Source organism: Bubalus bubalis, chromosome 3 (assembly GCF_019923935.1).
Source record: "Bubalus bubalis isolate 160015118507 breed Murrah chromosome 3, NDDB_SH_1, whole genome shotgun sequence".
Lineage (NCBI taxonomy): Eukaryota > Metazoa > Chordata > Mammalia > Artiodactyla > Bovidae > Bubalus > Bubalus bubalis.
Window position 1 is genome coordinate 71,123,106 of NC_059159.1, and position 21,940 is coordinate 71,145,045.

The 21,940-nt window shown below is 42.3% G+C and overlaps 1 protein-coding gene across 4 annotated transcripts in view; it reads left to right on the plus strand.

Moving 5' to 3' along the window:
- PINX1 (PIN2 (TERF1) interacting telomerase inhibitor 1) overlaps positions 1-21,940 on the plus strand; it is a 62,776-nt gene that overhangs the window by 33,107 nt on the left and 7,729 nt on the right. For 3 of the 4 annotated variants that reach the window (XM_025281350.3, XM_044939706.2, XM_044939707.2), the window contains one exon: positions 776-843. The exons of the other annotated variant lie outside the window; for it this stretch is intronic. In XM_025281350.3, coding sequence (XP_025137135.1) covers positions 776-843 — 68 coding nt within the window. The remainder of the gene's footprint in view (positions 1-775; positions 844-21,940) is intronic. 4 annotated transcript variants of the gene reach the window in all.

The window sequence follows — 21,940 nt, forward strand, 5'->3', positions numbered from 1 at the left end:
TGAACCCAGGTCTCCTGCATTCCAGGCAGATTCTTTACTGTCTGAGCCACCAGGGAAGCCCAGTTTAGTGACAGGGTCACCCTCACATTGCCACTGTTTACATACATTTCCAGTGTCGAAGCAGCCACGAAACCCTAAGGCCTGTGCCAAATAACAGACTCTTACCAGGTAATGTACCTGCGCCCAGGTACTTTGTGGCAGTGACAGTGTAAGTAGAAAATGTAATTTAAATTAAAACTGAGACGAACAGAAATCTTAAAGAACAGAGGTAACAAATGGAAGAACGGTGTGGGGTAGTAGATGAGGTACAGGCTTGCTGCAGACCTGTGTCTCAGTCTTAACTCAGCCCTGTGAGTTCTCCGACTTTCAGCAGGAATTTTGCCAGCTTTCCAGGAGGCAGGTGGTGACAGGTAGCCCGGCCAAGACTACCTAGACTCCAGTTTGGAACAGCTTCCCTCTTCAGCTTTGTTGGAAGTTACCCTAACTTGGAGGAAAAAAATGCTACTTTTCCCAGTAACATTTCTAAGATCCATGTTCAAATCCATACTCCTTGAACATTGTCCTCTGACCCCTGTCAGCTGACTTCTCATCTCTCGGCCCCTGTGCATGCTCAGGTGCATGCGGACATCTTGTTCTGTTCCCTGCACCCAAGCTGGGAGTGGCAGAGGGGGACTCCAGACCTCTGTGGGCCGCTTGCCCATTTGGCTTTGGCTCAAGTATTTGTGCTTCTTCCTGCATACTTCGTCTGGGCTAGCCACTCACCTGTGCATTTCAGATCCCATCACAGGTGGACTTCCACAAGCCAGGCAGATGTGCCGGGAATGACCTGGAACGCAGAGTAAGGTGAGTAGCAGAGCCAGACTGGAGAAAAGGAAAACAAGAGCAGACAGGTCCATTCATCTCCCCAGCAGCTGCCAGGCTTCTGGGGCCTGAAGGGAACTGTTTATCCTGTGACATAAAAACAACACTGAAATGCTTCAGGCGTGAACACATGTTTCGAAGTCCTGTCAGTTTTACTGAGACTATCTTACATCGATAACGTATTCCAATATAGTTAATAGTATAAAACATAAATACAGGTCTGTCATACATTTATCTGGGCCTACCATTTTCTGAAATTTTTTTTCTGTCCAAATAGAATAGATTCCAAATGCACTGAAACTTAAAATATGGACAAATAGAAAACTTTTCTCAAATCCTGTAGTTTATTCAAATAAATCTTAAACGTCATGCTGCACTTATTTTTCTCAGAAAATAGGAATAGTCCCCATCTCTAATTTCTTTTCTGTAAAAGTGTTTTTAGGTATAAGCTCTCACTTTCTTACAATACATGTGTGATGGAAGGGGCAACTTTTCTTAGAGTAGAAAGTGAGGTGCAGGCAACATATGTAGCTCAGCACAGATAATCCCTAACCAAACTAACAACTGAGGCGAGGGGAGGGTTTTCTCACTGAGGCAAACCTTTGTGTGTGTGTGTGTGGGGGGGGGGGGGGGGGGGGGTGATGGTTGTTTTCCTAATATCAAATAATTGCTTCTTGTGCATAATTTGGGAAAACCGTTCAGTTCAGTTCAGATCAGTCGCTCAGTCCTGTCCGACTCTGCGACCCCCTGAATCGCAGCACGCCAGGCCTCCCCTGTCCATCACCAATTCCCGCAGTTCACTCAAGCTGACACCAGAGGGAGCTACTGAGCAGTGACTTATTAGCAGCCCCCGGACCCGCATCATATTCGGAGAAGGCGATGGCACCCCACTCCAGTACTCTTGCCTGGAAAATCCCATGGACAGAGGAGCCTGGTGGGCTGCAGTCCAGCGGGTCACTAGGAGTTGGACACGACTGAGCGTCTTCACTTTCACTTTTCACTTTCATGCATTGGAGAAGGAAATGGCAACCCACTCCAGTGTTCTTACCTGGAGAATGCCAGGGATGCGGGAGCCTGGTGGGCTGCCGTTTATGGGGTCGCACAGAGTCGGATACGACTGAAGTGACTTAGCAGTAGCTGGACCCGCATCATATTAGTTGCAAAAGCAATAGATGATGATGTGGAAGGGTTTCAGTTTCCAGCAGCTTACTGCCAAAGGACTTCTCCTAAATACCCACCCAGCACAGCTTTTGAATTTCCTGGTTGACTTTTCATAATCAGGAGTCCCAGCTGCAAGCTTGAGTGATAATAAGAAATTTTATTTTTTCTCTTCTTTAACAATTTCCATTTTATGGTTTTATTTTATAAATATATATCAATTCAAAGTATACCTTCATATTGACTTTTCCTTTTTGAACCACCTGCTATTTAAAAGCTGGTAAAAAAAAAAAAAAAAAAAATATATATATATATATATATATATATATAGCCACACCAGCTTATTCATCAGTTATGTTTGGGGCAAATGGATGTGGGAAGGCCTGGCTTGGTGCTGACCGTTATGCTTCTCTTAGTATTCTAGTCCTACACGCATGCGCACACTTTAGTGGGCTTTGAAAGCTTTGCCCAGATCACACATACTCTAGGAGAAGCTAATCAATATACAGAAACCTACATTTCTCTACACTAGTAATGAGCAATGAGAAAGAGAAATTAAGAAACAGTCCCACTTATAATTGCCTGAATAAGAATAAAATACCTAGGAACTTTATAACAAGAACAAATTTAACCAAGGAAGCAAAAGACCTATAGTCTAAAAACTATACACCACTGTTTAAAGAAGCTGAAGACAATACAAATAAATGAGAAGATACCCTGTGCTCATGAATTGGAAGAATTAATATTGTTAGAGTCTTCATACCACCCAAAGCAATCTATAGATTGAATGCAACTGCTCTCAAAATACAGAACTGTAACTAGTAATCCTAAAATTTCTGTGTATCTACAAAAGTCCCCAAATGGCTAAAACAATCTTAAAAAAAAAAAAAAAAGAATGAAGCTGAAGGTATCATTCTCCCTGATTTCAGCCATACTGCAAAACTGTAGTCCTGTAGTCATTAAAACCAGTATGGTGTTGGCACAAACACAGACACACAGATCAGAGGAACAGAATAGAGCCCAGAAGCAGACCGTGCTTATATGGTCAATTTATCACAAAGGAGCCAAGATTATATTATACACTGAGGAAAAGACAATCTCATCAATAGTGTTGGGAAAATTGCTCAGCTGTATGCAAAGAATCAAACTGGACTACTTTCTTACACCAGATACAAAAATAAACTCAAAATTGATTAAAGACTTAAATGTAAGACCTAGAGATTAAGTAGCTGTTGTTGTCTTGGCTTAATTCATCACTTATAGTTTTAACACATTTTAGGATGACTGAGATTCTTCTGACATTGATGTGTTAATGCAGATTTCTTCTCTCCATCAGAAACTGAAAGGACATTAGTTACTATTGTACCATTTCGTAATTACCAAATAATTATGAATTTCTCTGTGACTGAAAGTATGCTACAAGTTCACTGTTTCTTTAGATTGTTAGAAATTACCAAAAGATGTCTTTGAAGCTTTTTATCATGATGATGAAGTGCTAGGAATAAAAGTGAATTTCAGATATCTTTGATCCCAGGCATCTATGATTTAGATTTCTTTTCTGTATCTCTGACTCAGAGGTTCTCTTTTTATTTTGGATAAAATATTTGTGTGCTGATACTCTCAGACTGCAATAATCTACATGACTCAAACTTGTTTTTGTCTTTAGAAAGTTTCTGTTGTTGTTGTGAGTTTTACTGTTGTCATTTGGATAGCAATTATATTGCCTACTCTAACCAACCACGGGTTCAAAACTTTCATTGAGATCAGTAGAACTATTATTGACTGGTTCAGACTCTCCCTGGCAGGTCTGAGCTAAATACAGAAGGTCCAGGCTGTTAAATTGAAGCCTTTTTATTAGACAAGGAGTCGTTCTTGTCATCACAACAACAACAATAATAATAATGCCTTATTTTTTATGGCGCTTTTGGGTTAGCAAGTACAGTCTCAATATTGTTTCATTCTACATCATGAGATACCAACTCTGAGAGGTGGGCAGGGCAGGTGTTGAATATGAGGAAGATTCAGAGATTTTATTACTTTGTTGAGGATTCAAACTAGTGTGAGGACCTGTGCCGTAAAACAGGGATTTTGATTTGAACTCAGGAGCATCCGTGCTGAAGTTCGGCCTCCCGGTGCTGCAGACTGACCTAGGGGAGCTGTGCTGAGGGTCAGAGAGACCGGATCAGCTTCATTTCACACCGTGGTGCTGTTTCTTGTGGTTGGTTCTTACTGTCAACATTGCTGTAAGGGAGGGATCCCCCCAAAGATGTTCCTCAAAACACGAGACTGTGTTAATAGATATTTGAGGGTGGAAGCTGATGATTGTCATGTCACATGTTTGAATACATGTGGGAAACACCTGATGAAACATATGATTACATAACAAGTTTTTTTTTTTTTTTTACTGCATTCTTAAAATTCTGTATGTGGTAATGAACATGGTATATCTTCAAAGCTTCTGTTACTTATTTGACTGTGGACACCTCTTTTTGAAAAACCACCTGTTTATGCCTCTTGCAGAAAGTTGAGGAACACTGCTCTAGGTCACTAAAAGGAGAAATTACCCATAAAGAAATGTAGGCAGAGCGACAGATTTTTATAATCTATCTGAAGTTAACAAGTTAATTTTCTAGGGCTTTCCTATGTCCTAAACATTGTATGCTTAGAGGAAAATTTATTACCAGGATAAAACTAAACAAATAGGACAGCAGTGGACAAGGCATGCCTCACTCACTGGGTCTTCTGTATAACAGAGAATTACTGGCCTTTCTTTTCCTGTTCTCTTCTCTGGAGTATGATTTGATGGCCAAGTGGATATCAGAATGGAGGCTGTAATGTAAGTCTGAAAGGTTCTGACTCATCGGATTTCTTACAGATTGTCTTCACTCTGGTGGAAATAAACCAAATCAAAATTCCCGGCAGCTGCGTCTGGCCCGGGGGACAGCACCTGCGCCCTCACCTGCCTGGGGTCCTCTGACTTCAGATGGGAGCGCTCCTACACAGGCTGTCCAGTCCCTAGGTTTTGCATACAGTTCCGTAGAAGTCTTTCTTATCAGTGCAAACAAGCTGCTTCGTGCATTCAGTGGTTATTAGATATGCTTTGCAGCATTAGAAACCTTCCATCTCATTCTTCTCTGAACCCATTTCTCCATCTCTGAGCTCTTTTACCACGTGGCATCCCAAGTCATCAGCTAATTCTCTTCATGCAGTATCTTTACCTTTCTTCTGTGGGGATAATAGTTTTGCTTAAACTGCAACTGGCAATTAAAGGAGTCTTTATTTAATTCACCCATACAAATTCTATGTTCAGTTGAAAGGAAGGGATGGTAGGCAGTGTGAAAAGGATTCAAGTAATATTTGTGGATAGGGCCTTTTTGGTTGTTTTTGTGACTGTCATAATATTTGAAACTCCCTATCATAGACTTGAATTTTAAAAACTGTGGGATCACCTTAAATTTAACTTTACCAATTTAGGTATGCTTTGGGAGTCTTGATTTTCTTTTCTTTTTTAAATAAGTAGTGACTATGAAGTATGTCACGAAGTTACAAGGTAAAGACTTTCTTTTACTTAAGGTGACATTGATTGTTGAACATTTTCGTTGGCACCTTTAGAAAGGACCCTTTCTACCTCATTGATTATAGCAGCTAAGAAAGACAGCATATGGGAGTGAGCCAGGTTCTTTGTAACCAAGTCAGAGGAATTCTGCGACCTTACTTGGCTGAGGAGGAAGCTTGATAACCCTTAGCGCTGTGGGTCTGGTGATATTTTTTTCCTCTGATATTAGCACTTTACCCCCGTCCAAGTGGTTGTTGTTGCTGTTGAGTGCATTAATCTTAGACTTTTTCACGTTTAAAATCAAGAAACTTGAATTTTCTGATTCTCTAAATGAATGCCCACTTTCTAAGTGGGCAGAACATGGACCCTCTGTAAATATTTGGAAATGCGTGGTGTGCTTTTTCTGACTTCCACCTCCTTTATCACTGTTTCTCTTCTACAGTGATGTTAAAGTTCCCATTCTGACACACGCAAGGAAACTTGCCCTGAATAAATACAGTAAATAAATGGTCTTTCTCTTCCTGGGAAGAATTCAGAGCATTTTTTGTTTTTGATGTCACAACACAAAAAATGCCATCTTAAAAATACTGGTGCAGTTGGATTTTAGTTTTAAATTCTAAAAGTCTAATTTGAAGGCATACATGATTTTCCCACTCATTTTAAAACTAATAATAGGGACTTCCCTGATGGTCCAGTTGTTACGACTCTGTACTTCCACTGCAAGGGGCACAAATTCAGTCCTGGTTAGGAGCTAAGATCCCACATGTAGCACAGCTGAACAAAAGCAAAAGTAATAACAGGCAAAAGGTTGGATGCTTTTTACTTCGCCATATTGCTTCAGCCTTCAGCAGATATATAACAAAGCTACTTCTTGTGGGAAAACAAAAGTTCCTTTTCTTCTTGGTTAAAGGAGGTGTGTGTGTGAATGTTTACAGAAGCTATATATTTGTAATTACACATTTTAATTGGTGACAAATTACCAGTCAGTGAGCATTGGTAACTTTGGTTCTTGTGAGACCGTTCCTAGAAATACCCTCTCACGGTTCTGTTGCATTCTTGTTTCTGAACAGAAAAGTCAGTGAAGAGAGTTATTATATTAATTGACAAACAACTTCTAGGCCACCAGCAAATCCCTTTTTTAACAGTTTACATTTGTTCAAATTCCTAAGTCTTTGGATGTAGTTTCCTTGTACAAAAGCTATGCTGGTCATAGCTTTTACACACCCTGTTTGAGTTTTCTTGCTTCTTGTTTGAATATGTTAATGGATACTCATTGCAATAATATTTGTTTTAAGTTTATCTTAAGTCAGATCTCCACAGGTAATAAGGAAGACACTGAAATGACTCATGTTACCATGATTTGTTATAACAACATTCATTAACTGTATTCATGTTGCTGCTTTTTGACAGAGGTCCCTGAGGCTAAATGACTTGTAAACTTACTCTACTTTTATTTTTGAAGATAGACTCCTTTATGTTTGGTTATTAAAACTAATGACCTTTCGCCATTAAAGTTAAAGCAAGTGCCTACGTTCCGGTGGATCTCTGAGTTCCTCCCTTAGGGTTAGCCCATTAGAGGCTCTTGAGTGGGAAAATAATCGCCTAGCACAAGACATTTGAACAGACCAGGCTCAGGAACATAAGTCTTGGCTCAGAAAACTCTTGTGTCATAAATAATCATTTGGCTTGACAATTTTTACAGACTGGCTAATGGAGGATTATATAGACACTTGCTCGTTAAAATAGTTTAGGGAATGAGTGGATACACATTTGAGGGCAGGAACTACACAAGCTTATGCTTCTAGAAACTCCTCAAAGCAGATCTCCACCTCTAGCAAAGTCTTCGCCTGCAGTAGGCACGTAGCAGATGATGCGAGGGTTGGAGGTGTGCGTGCATGCATGCACTGAGAGCCACAGCCAGGGCAGCATGACTGGGGAAGAAGACAGCGTGGAATGGGACTAGGAGTGCATGGGGAGGGTCAGCGTCCACCTGGGCATGGAAGGTGCCTGCCTGGGGAGGAGGTGGGCAGTGACCTGGGATAGCCTGTCAGATGGGAATCTCCAGTGGGAAGGGGTTTATTTTGTTCAGTTGTACATATGATATATTATAACTATATGTAACTGAGAGTCCCTTGGACTGCAAGGAGATCCAACCAGTCCATCCTAAAGGAGATCAGTCCTGGGTATTCATTGGAAGGACTGATGTTAAAGCTGAAACCCCAATACTTTAGCCACCTGATGTGAAGAGCTGACTCATTGGAAAATACCCTGATGCTGGGAGGGATTGGGGGCAGGAGGAGAAGGGGACGACAGAGGATGAGATGGCTGGATGGCATCACCGACTCAATGGATGTGAGTCTGAGTGAACTCTGGGAGTTGGTGATGGACAGAGAGGCCTGGCGTTCATGGGGTCAGTCACGACTGAGCGACTGAACTGAACTGAATATACCTTACGACATAAATAATATCACAGGTTGTAACCACATCATATATATGTGTGATATCTGTATACACACATGCATACAACGTAGAATGCCATTTGTTGCTAATCTGAGTCATACACACTGTGGGCTGTGCATCACACACTAGAGCGATCCTGTCCTGTCCCTTGTTCGTGCTCAGTTGCTCCAGTTGTGTCTGACTCTTTGTGACCATAGCCCGCCAGGCTCACCTGTCCATCGGATGCTCCAGGCAAGAATACTGGAGTGGGTTGCCATGCCCTCCTCCAGGGGATCTTCCTGACACAGGAATCAAACCCACATCTCCTGCATCTCCTGCATTTCAGGCAGGTTCTTTACCCATTGAGCCACCCTGGAAGCCCACCTGGAAGCACTTAATTAGTGCTTTTTCCCTATTATGTTCACCTGTTGATAAACTGTTAGTCTGAAAGACCTAAAAATATCACGAAACTGCATGAGTCCCTTGTCTGCATATGGCATGCCATTTGCAAATCCCTCCTAAATCCATTCTAAGACTGTCTTACTGTGAATCTGCTTTACTTCCTTCATTAATCATGAGGAACTCCTGAGTCTGCCGTGTGCCGGGCGCTCTTCAGTGCAGGCATACTGGAGACAGGCATCCAGGGAACCCTGTGCAGACACACGCCGGGAACTCTGCATGCACTTGGAGCAACTGAGGGATCTGAAGCACAGAAGGGGCATGATCATTTCTGCAATTTAGAAAGATCCCTTGGCAGCAGGAGATATGGGAAGGAGAGTGAAGGCAGGAGGGGGCAAGACTAAACAGACCCCTCAGTGGAGAGGCTGTTGTTCCAGAGGGGCCTGGAAAGCCTGGGCCAAGCTGGAGAGAAAGGAGCAGGTTTGAGTGATACCAGAGGGCAGGGTGGATGCCCCAGGACTTGGGGTCTGACTCAGCTAGGCAGCCGCACGAGTGGACGGTAGTGTGGTTCCCGGGGATGAGGAGTACCGAGCTAGGAGCCGATCTGGGCTACTGATCAGCGCAGCAGTGAAGTACTAGCTCAGCATGTGTGCATGTCGCTCGGGCCTTCCCTGCTGTCACACATTTTTCTTTGTTCCCACTCACTACACATTCACTTGCCTCTTATTTCCTTGCTGTTACTATTGTTTTTTCTCACCCTTCACCTGATGCCATGATGTCCTTTTTCTGTGGACCCATCTGCCAAAGCCTCTCTTCCCTTGAGCCACGTCTTCCTGCTAAGCCTCCTTCCTTGTCACTGGGCTTCTTTCTCCTGTCACTTCATGTGATTGAAGGCATTCTCCCTTGGGTCTCACCAGAGTCCCTTGTGTCCACCAGACACAAGCTGGTGGGTTTGAGGGGGAGGGGCCTTGGAGAGGCATAGGGACTTCCCCTGGAGGTGCAGGGATGCGGGAAGGAACTGGGTAAGTGGCAGAGGGAACTCAGAAAATACCTCCTGGGGTTATTAGTTCAGAGTCAAGGTTACACCTGCCACTTGGGATGACAGCAGTCTGCCCTAAGTGTGATTATCCTGGAGGAAAGAGCTCTCTGCCCTAAGCGTGTGGGTTTTTTTTTTTTTTTTTCCTGTTTGTGTGTGTGTAAATTTCAAATGATCTCTTTATTATAAAAGCAGTAAATATTCACTGTAGAAAAACTACTGCCTATAGGTATGGATTTAGAAGAAAAAAGGCATGATCCAGGGACTTCCCTGGTGGTTTGGTAGTTAAGACTGTGCACCTTCACTGCAGAGGGTGTGGGTTCGATCCCTGGTCAGGGAACTAAGATCCGCCATGCTCCGTGGCCAAAAAAAAAGACTTTCTCATTAAATTGAGGGTAAGGGAAAAAGGAAGAAAGCCATGATCCAAACACCCAGAGATAACACTAATTAAACCTCGGAGTGCGGAGGAGTGTAGGCATGCTGGAGATGGTGTCTACCACCTCCTGGCATCTCAAAAGCAGGATCACAGTGTACATACCCTGGTGCAGCTTTTTAAAAATGTGCACATGTCTCTTTGGGAGCTTGCGATTTTAGCTCTGCCACTGAGCCTGAGAAGCGTGCTGCTTATGGGTCCCCTATTTACTGGCGGGTTCCTAAAGTCACCCCACTGGACTGCTGTTCTTTCTACAGTGAAAGTGGCCTGGCTCCCCATCATTAGCCCACTGTTCTCTTTCCCTAGGATCCCCTCAGTTCTGCTTGGTAGCTATGGAGAAGAGAGGCTTTTTCACTCCCCCATCATGTACCCCGCCCCCCGCCAAATGATCCCCCCACCCCCTATCATGTTTTAATGGCCTGAAAGTTGTGTGGTAATCCAGGGACCGAAGGAGCTGGCTGGAAGGGGTGAGGCAGGCAGGAAGCTGTCCTGGGCTGGGCCCCTTTCAGGAGCCCATGGGCAGTTTCCATTCCCCGCCTCCACCTTCATCCTGTGCTCTTCTCTCCCCCTCATCCTGCTTTTCCCAGTCTCCTCAGTTCCCTGGAATTACATAATATTCCTGTTAGAATCAGTTCCTGTTTTGCTAGCGAAGAGGAATTGTGACTCTTTCAGGGAAAAACCCTGTTCTAACATTAGTAGTGACTGTCGGTGGCCAATCCATGATCTCACATGGGAAACACACCGCCGTGCTGGCCTCTGTGTTCCTGTCTGAGTCAGCACACATGTGGGATTACCGCTCGGCCACGGTCGGGTTCCCCTCTGCCTTATCCCTTCTTGGAGCCCTAAGTGATGTCTCTTAGGATAATGGAACCTCCAGCTTCAGTTAGGCCACTTAGTGATCACTTTCACTCACCAGTAGATGCCTTGGGTTACTCACTCTACTCCAGGGACAATTCTCCTTATATACCAGCATTCACATTTTAAAACATTTTATTATGGAAAACTTAACATGTAAAAATGCAAACTAATCAGAGTCCCTACCTATCCATTCCCAGCTCAATTCTCAGTGATCAGTTCAGTGGCCAATATTGTGTCAGCTGTACTCCACCCACTTTTCTCTCCAGTTATTGAAGCAATTCCTAGACATCATATCACTTTATCTTATTATCAGATTTTAGCCTTTCATTATACTTCTGTAACAGATAAGGACTCTTTTTTTTTTTTTTTCAGATAAGGACTCTTAAAGACACCACCCCAGCACTGTTATCACACCTAAATATTGAACCATAATTTCTGAATGGCATTAGATCCAGTCAGTATTCAAAAATGTTCCCAGTTGCCTTGTAATTTTTTAGTTTGTGTGTTTGAATCAGGATCCTAACAAGATTTGTATATTACAGTTAAATGATAATGTCTTTAGACTCTTCTAACCTATAGGTTCTAATTCCTCCTCTCTTTTTTCCTTGTACTTACTTTATTGTTGAAGAAACCTTGAGTTCCTTGACCTACAAGCTTTTTCCGTCTGCTGGATCTTGTTGACTTCATCTCCTACATCCTTTAATATATTGACTACATTCAGTTTTCAAGTCCTACAATGAATCCTTTCACAGCATAAATCTCCATGCCTGCTGACACCCCTCTTGTATCATAACGGAGCAACTTGCCTGGCTCTTTACCAGGTGTATGGTTCTTGCCTTCATGTGACTCAGTGTATTCTGAAAGACAGTAGTTAATATCATAAGCTCTTCCAAAGTACCAGTGTCCAGAAATAAATATTATAAAGCATAATGTCAAATATAGGCTTCTTTGTTAAAACGCAGTGTGTGTGTTCTTGAAAAATGTTATATTTTGCAGAATTCCATGTTAAAAATAATAGAGTTTGTGGGGAACCTCAGGTAAGAGGTAAACTGCTAAAATCTATGCAGTTTTGTAACCAAGACCACACATGTTGGCCTCCCCATAGCACCTTTCCCCAACCCCCCCTCACCCCCACACACACACTGTTGCCTCATGAATTAATTCACTCAGACCATGGAGACTACTCAGGGGGATCTTTAAAACTCAGAAACAGTAGCATGAATATATTGGCTTGTAGCTGCTAAGTTACTAAGGACAGAAGTGGAGCTCTGAACTACGCCATTAAGCCTGGTTCCCCGGGAAGCAGACTCTCAAATGGACATTAATTAGCATGAAGGAAATATATTGCGAGGTGCTGTGTGGAGACTTAGCTTTGAGGGGTGCTCAGGGGGAGGAAACAGGATCGGGCAGGGAGAGCAGCTGGGCCTCCATGATGTAGTCAAGTCCTCAGCTGGCTCCCCAGGACCTCCTCAGAATCCCTCCAGATCTTTGCAGGATCTGGGCCTTCATGGCCCTGCGGTGAGCAGTCACTGGGGCCAGGCCCCTGTCCCCCAGGAATGAGAGTATGACCTTAGGTCAGGTGGCTGCTCCCAGGAGGACTGACCCAGGAACAAACCCTTCAGTCCTAAAGGGCAGGTCTGGGGATGCAGCACGGCCATTGCTGCCAGAGCTCATTTTAATTTTCTGAAAATAGAGCCAAAAGGGTTCTGCCTGAGCAACAGCCAAACTGAGAGGTTTGGGGGTGTTTTCCTTTCCTTCAGGGAATATATTTCTGCTCACACTGTCCTGGCTCTGCTAGCCTAGGGAAGGTCACACAGCTTCCATGTTTTACTGTGACTGTTTACCTGAGCCAGACAAACTGCTTGTTGTTACAGATACAGCTGTTGTCGCACTACAAGCCAGGCAAGAGAAGAGAAAAGGAATAATATCAAGGCCTCTTCACTTTTTCATTGACTTGAGAAAGTGTCCCATCCACAGGCTTGGTCCTGGCGATATTATCAGGCTTAATGGCCTTGAAAAACTCATCTGAAATGTAAGGCTCCTGCCAGGGTGGCACGTGATCAGTAGTACCTGACTCAGGCACCCTCTCCCACCAGATGGCACATCACAGACTCACCTGGTTAGTTACTACAGAACAGCAGAGGAACTGGGAAAGGAGTCGTTTCTCTGGTCATCAGAACTCTCAGCTGGCTAATTCCTCTCAATGACTCTTCACGTATGTTGACAAAGAAACAAATGATAAAGGGCTAATTCTATAGTATTGCAAGGTGTTTTGGATTAATGAAAATGTGGAAAAAAAGTGACCAGGGTCATGAACTCCAAATAGCTTTTCAACAAGTGCTTAGACATGTTTTGTGTGTCTGACTTCAGTAACCTCGATTTGGTGAGGGTTCTGTTTCTATGAATAGGGAAGCTACTTTGCCTAAGAACAGGCTGAACATCGCGTGTCCCGTGGGATCTCTGCATCTTCGTGGTGAATGGACAGTCTCGTCTTTCCACACAGCGTGTCTAGTTCTGCCAGGTCAGCCACATGGAAGCCCCTCATCTCCTAGCCGTAGCACCAGCCCAGGAGCTTGTAGGTAACCAGTCTTCCATGTTTAATTCGATTTCCCTGGCAACAAATCGCTCCTTGTTTCGCTAAGGAGGAAAGAACTATTCACAGTACATTGCCATATTCCTGTTAGGATGCATGACTCCATCCTCACGTGGAGAATGTATACCCACATATTGATATATATAGAGATGTAGAGAGTCGTATACCACAACATGCATTCATAAACTTGGTTATTTAAAAATTGCTGTTTCAACACTGGCATGTTCAGTGTTGTTTAAATAAGTATTTCTCTTAGGCACTCTTTGTACTTTGGACTATTTTGTCATTAAGTCATTTGGAGAATTGATCACTGAAACACTATTGGATGAAGCATAAGAATCTTGTCTTCTGTAGACTTTGGTTGGAAAGTATTAAGGAGGATTCTGATTTGTTAATTTGCCAGGCCATAGAGATAATGTGGGAAGCTTAAACTCAGCCCTAAATTAGTAGGATTTCACCAGGAGCTCTTAGTGTAGTTTAATAGAATTCTCAGTGCTTATCAGTCATTACATCGTAATGGTAGGTAATTCCACTGGATCTACTTTTTAGCAGCCAAAAAATTCTGTTTAAAACAGAAAACCTTTAACCTAAAGCTTTACAGGAATTTTCTGGATAATTGTTTTATTCCATAAGGTTTAAATGATAAGTTCTCTGTGTTTACTGGGAGTCAGAGTTCTGGTAGGTCTTTCTTTTTTGGTATTATAATGGTATTCTATTATTTTAATTGGAGTGTAATTGCTTTACAATTTTGTGATAGTTTCTGCTGAACAACAAAGTGAATTAGCTATACATATACATCACTGCAGATGGTGACTGCAGCCATGAAATTAAAAGACGCTTACACCTTGGAAGAAAAGTTATGACCAACCTAGATAGCATATTCAAAAGCAGAGACATTACTTTGCCAACAAAGGTCCATCTAGTCAAGGCTATGGTTTTTCCTGTGGTCATGTATGGATGTGAGAGTTGGACCGTGAAGAAAGCTGAGCGCCGAAGAATTGATGCTTTTGAACTGTGGTGTTGGAGAAGACTCTTGAGAGTCCCTCAGACTGCAAGGAGATCCAACCAGTCCATTCTGAAGGAGATCAGCCCTGGGATTTCTTTGGAGGGAACGATGCTAAAGCTGAAACTCCAGTACTTTGGCCACCTCGTGCCAAGAGTTGACTCATTGGAAAAGACTCTGATGCTGGGAGGGATTGGGGGCAGGAGGAGAAGGGGACGACAGAGGATGAGATGGATGGATGGCATCACTGCCTCGATGGATGTGAGTCTGAGTGAACTCCGGGAGTTGGTGATGGACAGGGAGGCCTGGCGTGCTGCGATTCATGGGGTCGCAAAGAGTCAGACACGACTGAGTGACTGAACTGAACTGACCTGAACTAATACATATATCTCCTACCTCTTGGACCTCCCACCCCTCCCCCGCATCCCACCCCTCTAGGTCATCACAGAGCGCTGAGCTGAGCTCCCTGTGCATTACACGGGTTCCCACTAGCTATCTGTTTTACACATGGTAGTGGCTATATCTCAGTCCTAATCTCCCTTGTCATCCCACCATAAAATGGTAGGTCCTTCTGTTGGTCAGGGTTCTGTTACTTTTTAACTGAAACCCAGTGAGGTGCTAGGAAACTCACTCAGCTTTTTTTTTTTTCTTCAAACAGCACTCAGTCTCTGCAATAGCACAAGGCCAGAGTGGCTGGGTTTTGTTTTGTCATCTGTTGCCTTTCTGATGTTTTCTGCGTTAGAAAGAGTCATTTTAAGCAATGTAGTAGCTATAGTGACAGCCAGCCTGCTCACTTGCATCCCCTGACATTTGTCCAGGGCTCCTTTTGTAATTCTCATTCCAACTCTTAAAATCATATGGAGGGTCTCAGTTTTACTTGACCAGTTTTGAAACATTTTGTGGGCCTGAACTTTAAATAGCTTTAAATGCATTTAAGTGCTTAAATGCATTTTATGTCTGGATTTCTGTAACCTAGATTAGATGGGGTTTCAAACAGAGAAGCTGACCTGAGGAAGCTGCTTTCCCTAAGTACAATCTGAACGTTCTTGTCCGTGCTCTTTCTAAAAGGAAGCCTGTAGGCTTCCCTGGAAGCTCAGTGGTAAAAATCCACCTGTCAATGCAGGAGACACAGGTTCGATCCCTGGTCCAGGAAGATCTCACATGCCTCGGAGCAACTAAGCCCGTGCGCCACAACTACTGAGCCTGTGCTCTAGAGCCCGGGAGCTGTAACCAGGAGCCCGGGTGCCGCAGCTACCGAGGCTTGTGCGTCTAGGGCCCGTGCTCCACAGCAGCAGAAGCCGCTGCAATGAGAGGCCTGCACACCACAACTAGAGAGTGGCCCCTACTGCCCACAACTAGAGAAAGCCCATGCTCAGCAGTGAAGACCCAGCACAGCCAAAAATCAATATACAAAAGTATTAAAGTAAATAAACAAAAGGAAGCCTATAATAGGGTATCAGTTTTAGATAGTCATCTAATTCTTATTCCCAAATTATTATAGTTTCAGATTGGACGTTGTTTACCTGCTTAGCTTGTGATCCTAAGAAATTCTTTTTAAAAAATGTGTAATGTACTTTTAAAACAGTGACATTATTCATTTAGTTAAATCAGTCATCTAATTTTAGATTATCACCCCCCATGTTCATCCCAGCCCTTCCTCCTTGTTACCATGATAAATACATTTTTATGGAGGCAAAAGCTTGGCATTCATACTATTTTGTTTTTTTTTCTATTCTGTTTTTTAATGGGCCCCAGTTACTTGGGATTGGATCAGTCATGATGTATGACACATTATCGTTGGTTAGCATGTATCTTAGACTCCTTTTTAGAGATCCCAAGAAAAATCTAGGACTCTTAGGCTGATATCTTGGCGGCACCTTCTTAAAATTATTGGATAAAAGCAGCTGTCTTTGAGTTGAAGTTACAAGTGAACTTCAGAGCCCACTTTCTAATCATTGAGGCTCAGCCTGGATCTTATAGTTTAGCCAATACTGTGTAACAGGCCATGTATAAAGAGGCTCCAAGTATGGTCACAACTCCCTGCAGTATAGTCTCTCATTATTTTATCATTCTTCTTCTGAGTAACATTATTTTAATTGCTTTCTTCCTTTCTAGTTCCCTTGATCCAGACCCTTCCAATTCCTTTTTCTTCTTAACTCAGATGTTTCTCCTTGCCATCCAAGAGCATTGTTGAATGACAGGTGATGAAACAAATAAGACACAACTCTTTTCGAATGATAAAGTATATCATGAGTTTATATTCACATTGCTCATTCAAATTCAGGACCACAAGACTTAATGTTATTAATCTTTTGTTTTTATTCAGCCACAGTAAGAAATCTAGGAATTTCTCAATTCTAGAAATAAAAAGCATTTAAATGCCACATTATTCATTTCCTTATTTCCCATTGAATATATAGTAGTTACAGAATAACATCAATAACTTATCAAAAAAAAAAAAGGTTGAGGTGTTTTAAAAAAATTTTTTTTGGCCAATTCTTTTTGTCCCTTATGGTACATCTATTAGGTTATGTACAGTCAAATGACAGTGTTTCAAAGTCATTTGGAATTTTGTTCTGCAAAAGGATTCAACTGACTGGTTGCAAAATCCAGTTCATTTCATTTCATTTTTTTAGAATTCTATTTATTTGTTTTTGGCCGTCTTGGTCTTCGTTGCTGTGTACAGACTTTCTCTAGTTGTGGAGAGTGGAGGCTGCTCTCTAGCTGGGGTGCATAGACTTCTCATCGCAGTGGCTTTGCTTGTTGTGGCTCCCGGAGTCAAGTTCAGGCCCAGTAGTGCATGGGCTTAATTATTACTCCACGACATGTGGGATCCTCCTGGACCAGGGATAGAACCTGTGTCTTCTGCATTGGCAGGCAGGTTCTTTACCACTGAGCCACCAGGGAAGCCTTCATTTTATTTTTAGAAATTGCCTTCTTAAATTTTACTTTTATTATATGTCCACTGATTGCTGATTATATTCTCCATTTTTATTCTCTTATGTTGTAAATTATTCACTTCTGTAATTTAAATTCTGCACAGACTTTTTGCATGGAGCCTGATTCCAAGATCTTTCTTCTTTACCTCGTTACCCCATTGGTCAGGCTGTGCAGCTGTTACTGCTCGCACGTAATCCCCAAAAGAAAACACTGGTTGTCTAAATGAAGACACATCTACTGTACATTTTAAACTTAAACAACATTGTAAAGCAACTGTACTCCAAGAAAAATTAACTTAAAAGTCAAATAAGTGGAGGCACGTGTGCCTATAGAAACCATTCTGTCCGCAGCCTCTAGTTTACGGGCCTCCCGCCGCATGCCCCCCATCACGCCCCCCCACTGCCAGGCAGACAGGCAGATCAGACTCCTGCTACGTGCCCGGAAGCCAGTAGCACAAAGCATTAGGGGCACGGCTCCGAGCAAGGAAGGTGGTAGTGCATTCCAACCAGAGAGGAAGTTCTTATAAAAACGTCTACCCCCGTTGCTGCAGTTTTAGTAAAGTGAGATGTAAAATATGGGTGTTTTAAACTTTTTTTTTTAAGACAGTTTTATTTGGACCAAACCATTTAGAGATATATTAAAAACCTCATTTTGCACCCCTTCCTACCCCCTCCCTCCAGTCCCCAAGCTGCCCGCCACCCAGCCGCTGCGTAGGCTGGTTTATTGCCAGTCATGGTGCTCTCCGCTCTGGAAAGTAGCAGGAAGAGCTGATAAGGTGCCGAGGACAGAAATCTCTGGTCTTATCTCTCTCCAGCACACGGTGCTGAGAGTGCGTCCTTTTCCTGTCCTCGGACAAGAGACATAAACCGACCATCTCCTGGCAGCAAGGACTTCAAACAGGGCTCGGGGGCCTGCCTCTGCTCTGTAAGGCCAGAAAGGAGAAAGTGGGTCATCACTTATTTGAAGGTTGTTTTAGTACCACTAAATATGTGTGTCATCTTCCAGATCAACAAAGATAACTTCATAATAAGACACAAATGAAAAAAACAGGAGGAAAGAAAAAGCAGCGAGGGCTGAGGGAAAGAAAGGGCTACTGAACCAGCCAGAGCTGCAAGTCCCTGGGTGGTTTTGTTTGGTTAGACTTTTGCCAGGTTTGGCCTGAAAGGATTAGATTTGGCTTTTTGTTTGTTGACAGATCAAGCAAAAGGTTTAAGAGCTTTTGTGATAGTAAGAAATCGACACATTGATGGCCCAGTGTTGGAGGAGAGGAGTGAAATATTGATACATTTTTCCTTTGCTCCCTCTGGCTGGAAAGCAGAAATAACATTCTCTCCCGGATCGCCATCCTGTGCCGTAATGAAAATAGGATGAAGGGGTACCTACCTTCCTTTGGGTTAGAGCACAGCCAGTGGCTAGTGAGGTGGCGCTTTGCTTCTCTCTCTGTAGTCTGCAGTGACTGGTGGGGCCACTGGTGACGCAGGTCTACACGTTAACCATTTCTCCTCTGGGTCCTCTTTGGAGCCACACTAGGTAGGAGTCAGTCAACCTTGACTTCATCCTCAATCACTTAGACCCTCAGAGTCTAGTTTGCAGCTTAAGACTTTACACTATCGAAGAGACCAGCTTTGGTACTTTGCTATCACTTTTGGAAGACATTGGTCACAGGCCCGTGCTCACAAACAGCCACTTGTTGGAATTCCAAAAGTTAATAACACCTTAAGAATTGTACTTATTAGGTAATGGCAAATGTCCAATTTTATTCTTGAAAGCTTCTTAGTCTCCTGTTACTGAGTGCTGTGACATTATCTAGGCTACAATGAACATTAAAATTGTAATGGACCTTAGCAATGGCTGTTGCTTTTGAAACTGTATTCCATAGAGCCCTGGGTTTGTCCAGGGCCTGGCAAGGGGAGAGGACGTATTTGAGCTCTGGTTCCCCCAGTGCCACCTCAACCACAGTTCCCCTCAGGTGTTACACACTAACCTTCTGTTTAAGATTGTGCTTGGAGAAAGGCACACACTGCTGAAACCGTGTTTGGAAAAGTCACTGAGTAGCCCTCCTGCCTTGTTTTGCAAACAATTTGCTTTGAGGTCCCAAAGGACAGATTTCTTGACACCTAGGTCATTGCCATTTCCATTGTACCAAACTCAGCCCCTTTCTTTCTTTCCTTTGAATATTTCCTTTGAATACCAGTGCCACTCAAAGTATGGCCAGCCTGTGACAGGGCAAGAAATTGAGAGTAAGCATTTAGAAACCTTTATAATAGTGTGATATTAAGTTTTAGAAATTGGAACTTGTGTTTTATACGTCTTTTTGAAATTTTGTCTTCCTAGTAATTTAAAATTTTCTTTTAAACCAAAATCTTGGTCCGCAACGGATTGGAGATTTTAAAAAAGAAAAAAAAGTAAAAATTGTCCTTCTCCTTTGATAGTTTGGGAAGCGCTGTGCTGTAGGCATTGAGTTGAGCCAGTCAGCGGACTACAAACAAGCAGCAGCTCTTGCCTTAGGAACTTTTTGGGTTCTGAGCAGATAGGGAGGCAGTATATTGTTCTTTCTCTCTAATAATTTTTTGCTTATAAAATAAAATTATCGCTTATGTAAAACTAAGAGATTGTATGTTTACATTATATGTATGATGATGTATAAGAGAAGGATTATATATTTAATAGCAGTAATAATTTTATTTATTTTTTATGAACTCTCTGGAATTGTAATCTTAGTTTAATTGGTTAGAGGCTTTGTTGAATGGAGTTGTGTTGTAGTTAGTTTTCTTGTTTAGTTTCTGTCTATTCTAAAAAATAAATTCTCCTGATGTATTATAAAAAAAAAAATTATTGTGGTAAGAACACTTACATGAGATCTCAGACCATCCCGCCCCCCTTTTTTTTCAACTGTGTGTCTCCCCAGGTGGGAGCGCCTTTCTGGGCCCAAGGCCTGGTCAAGTCAACAGTAGCCACTGGCTGCTCCATGAAGGGCTGGATGGCCACATTTTGGGTCCTCAGTCTCGCTCTTTTTTTTGTATAATTTACTTTTATTGCATGACTCAGTGACTTCAGAATTTTATCTAATTTACTCTTATTAACTTGTGCATGCGTGTTCAGTCGTGCCTGACTCTGAGCAACCTTGTGGACTGCAGCCTTCCAGGCTCCTCTGTCCATGGGATTTCCCAGGCAAGAATACTGGAGTGGGTTGCCATTTCCTCCTCCAAGGGATCTTCCTGACCCAAGGATCAAACCCACATCTCCTGTGTCTCTTGCATTGGCAGGAAGATTCTTTACCACTGAGGCACCTTAAATATCCTTTAAACACAGAATTATTTTGCCCTTCCAAATTTACTCCTTGAAGTATTTTAGAAATATTTTTATTTGCTATTTTAATTTCTGGTCAATTAAAAAAAGGTCTATAGTAGAGATTGTCATACCGAGTGAAGTAAATCAGAGAAAGACAAGTATGACATCACTTATATGTGGAATCTAAAGAAATGGTACACGTGAACTCATTTGCAAAACAGAAGTTGAATCACAGATAATAGAAAACAAATTTGTGGTTACGGGGTGGAAGGGATAAATTGGGAGATTGGGAATGATATATACATACTACTATATTTAAAATAGATAATAATAACCTACGGTATAGCACAGGAAACTTTATTTAGTACTCTGTAATAACCTATATGGGAAGAAAATCTAAAAAACAGTGGATACACACACACAGATAAAACTGACTTCACTGTACATCAGAAACTAACATAACACTGCAAATCAACTCTACTCCAATAAAAAATTTAAAAAGATGTCTATATAATAATTAACTTTATATAGTACACAAGAACAGAGGGAGAGGACTTAATAATAACTTTGTTCACCTAAATTAATTTATCTTTCTCTTCTTAATAATGGTGACTCTTCCAAATAACTGTTCATATTCTATTCCTTGTTTCAAAATACTAGATTCTCTAACATCTTCAAAAGATGCTATGCTTTCTATAATAAGAGGCCTAAATTTGAGTTATTATGATTCTTAAGCAATTTTCAAGTCAGTGGAGTAAAGAAGGAAGAGACAGACCCTTTGTTAGCCACTGCGTCTGCTTTTGGAGGTCCCGGCACTAGCCTGCAACCGCTTATCAAAGCTATTTGTCCTGCCTCCAGAGAGCAGGGAATGGAACCAGTTGACCTAGAATTATTAAATACAGTCAACTTGGATTATTTTTAGGCTTCATTCAAAGCAGTTGGTACCTATGTCACATTGATCATTTCTAGCTTTGGAGGAGCCTCGTTTATCTTGTAACGGCCAGTGTGTTGTGAGCTGTTGCCACACGGATCGCTGCAACTTTCCAAGCCTTGAGACCTTTCAGGGAGGCTGGAAACCTGCTCCTTTCTTCTTTCCCCAGAGGCTGCATGACTCTTATCGGGAGATCTGATGTCAGTTACTTGAGAGGAGTTGTTGTCATAGAGAACCATCCTTTTAAAATATGTTTATATTGACTTTTCTTAATAAGTGGTCATTTGAGCAGCTGATGAGGCAAGTGGAAAAACAAAATGAACAGCTTTGTTAGCACTGACCTTCCTATGAAGAATTTGGCATTATTTGTATTTCTCTGCTGTTGTCCAGGGAAAAGCAAGGTATTTTGTCCCTTCCAGTTCCCATTATCTTCTCTGAGATG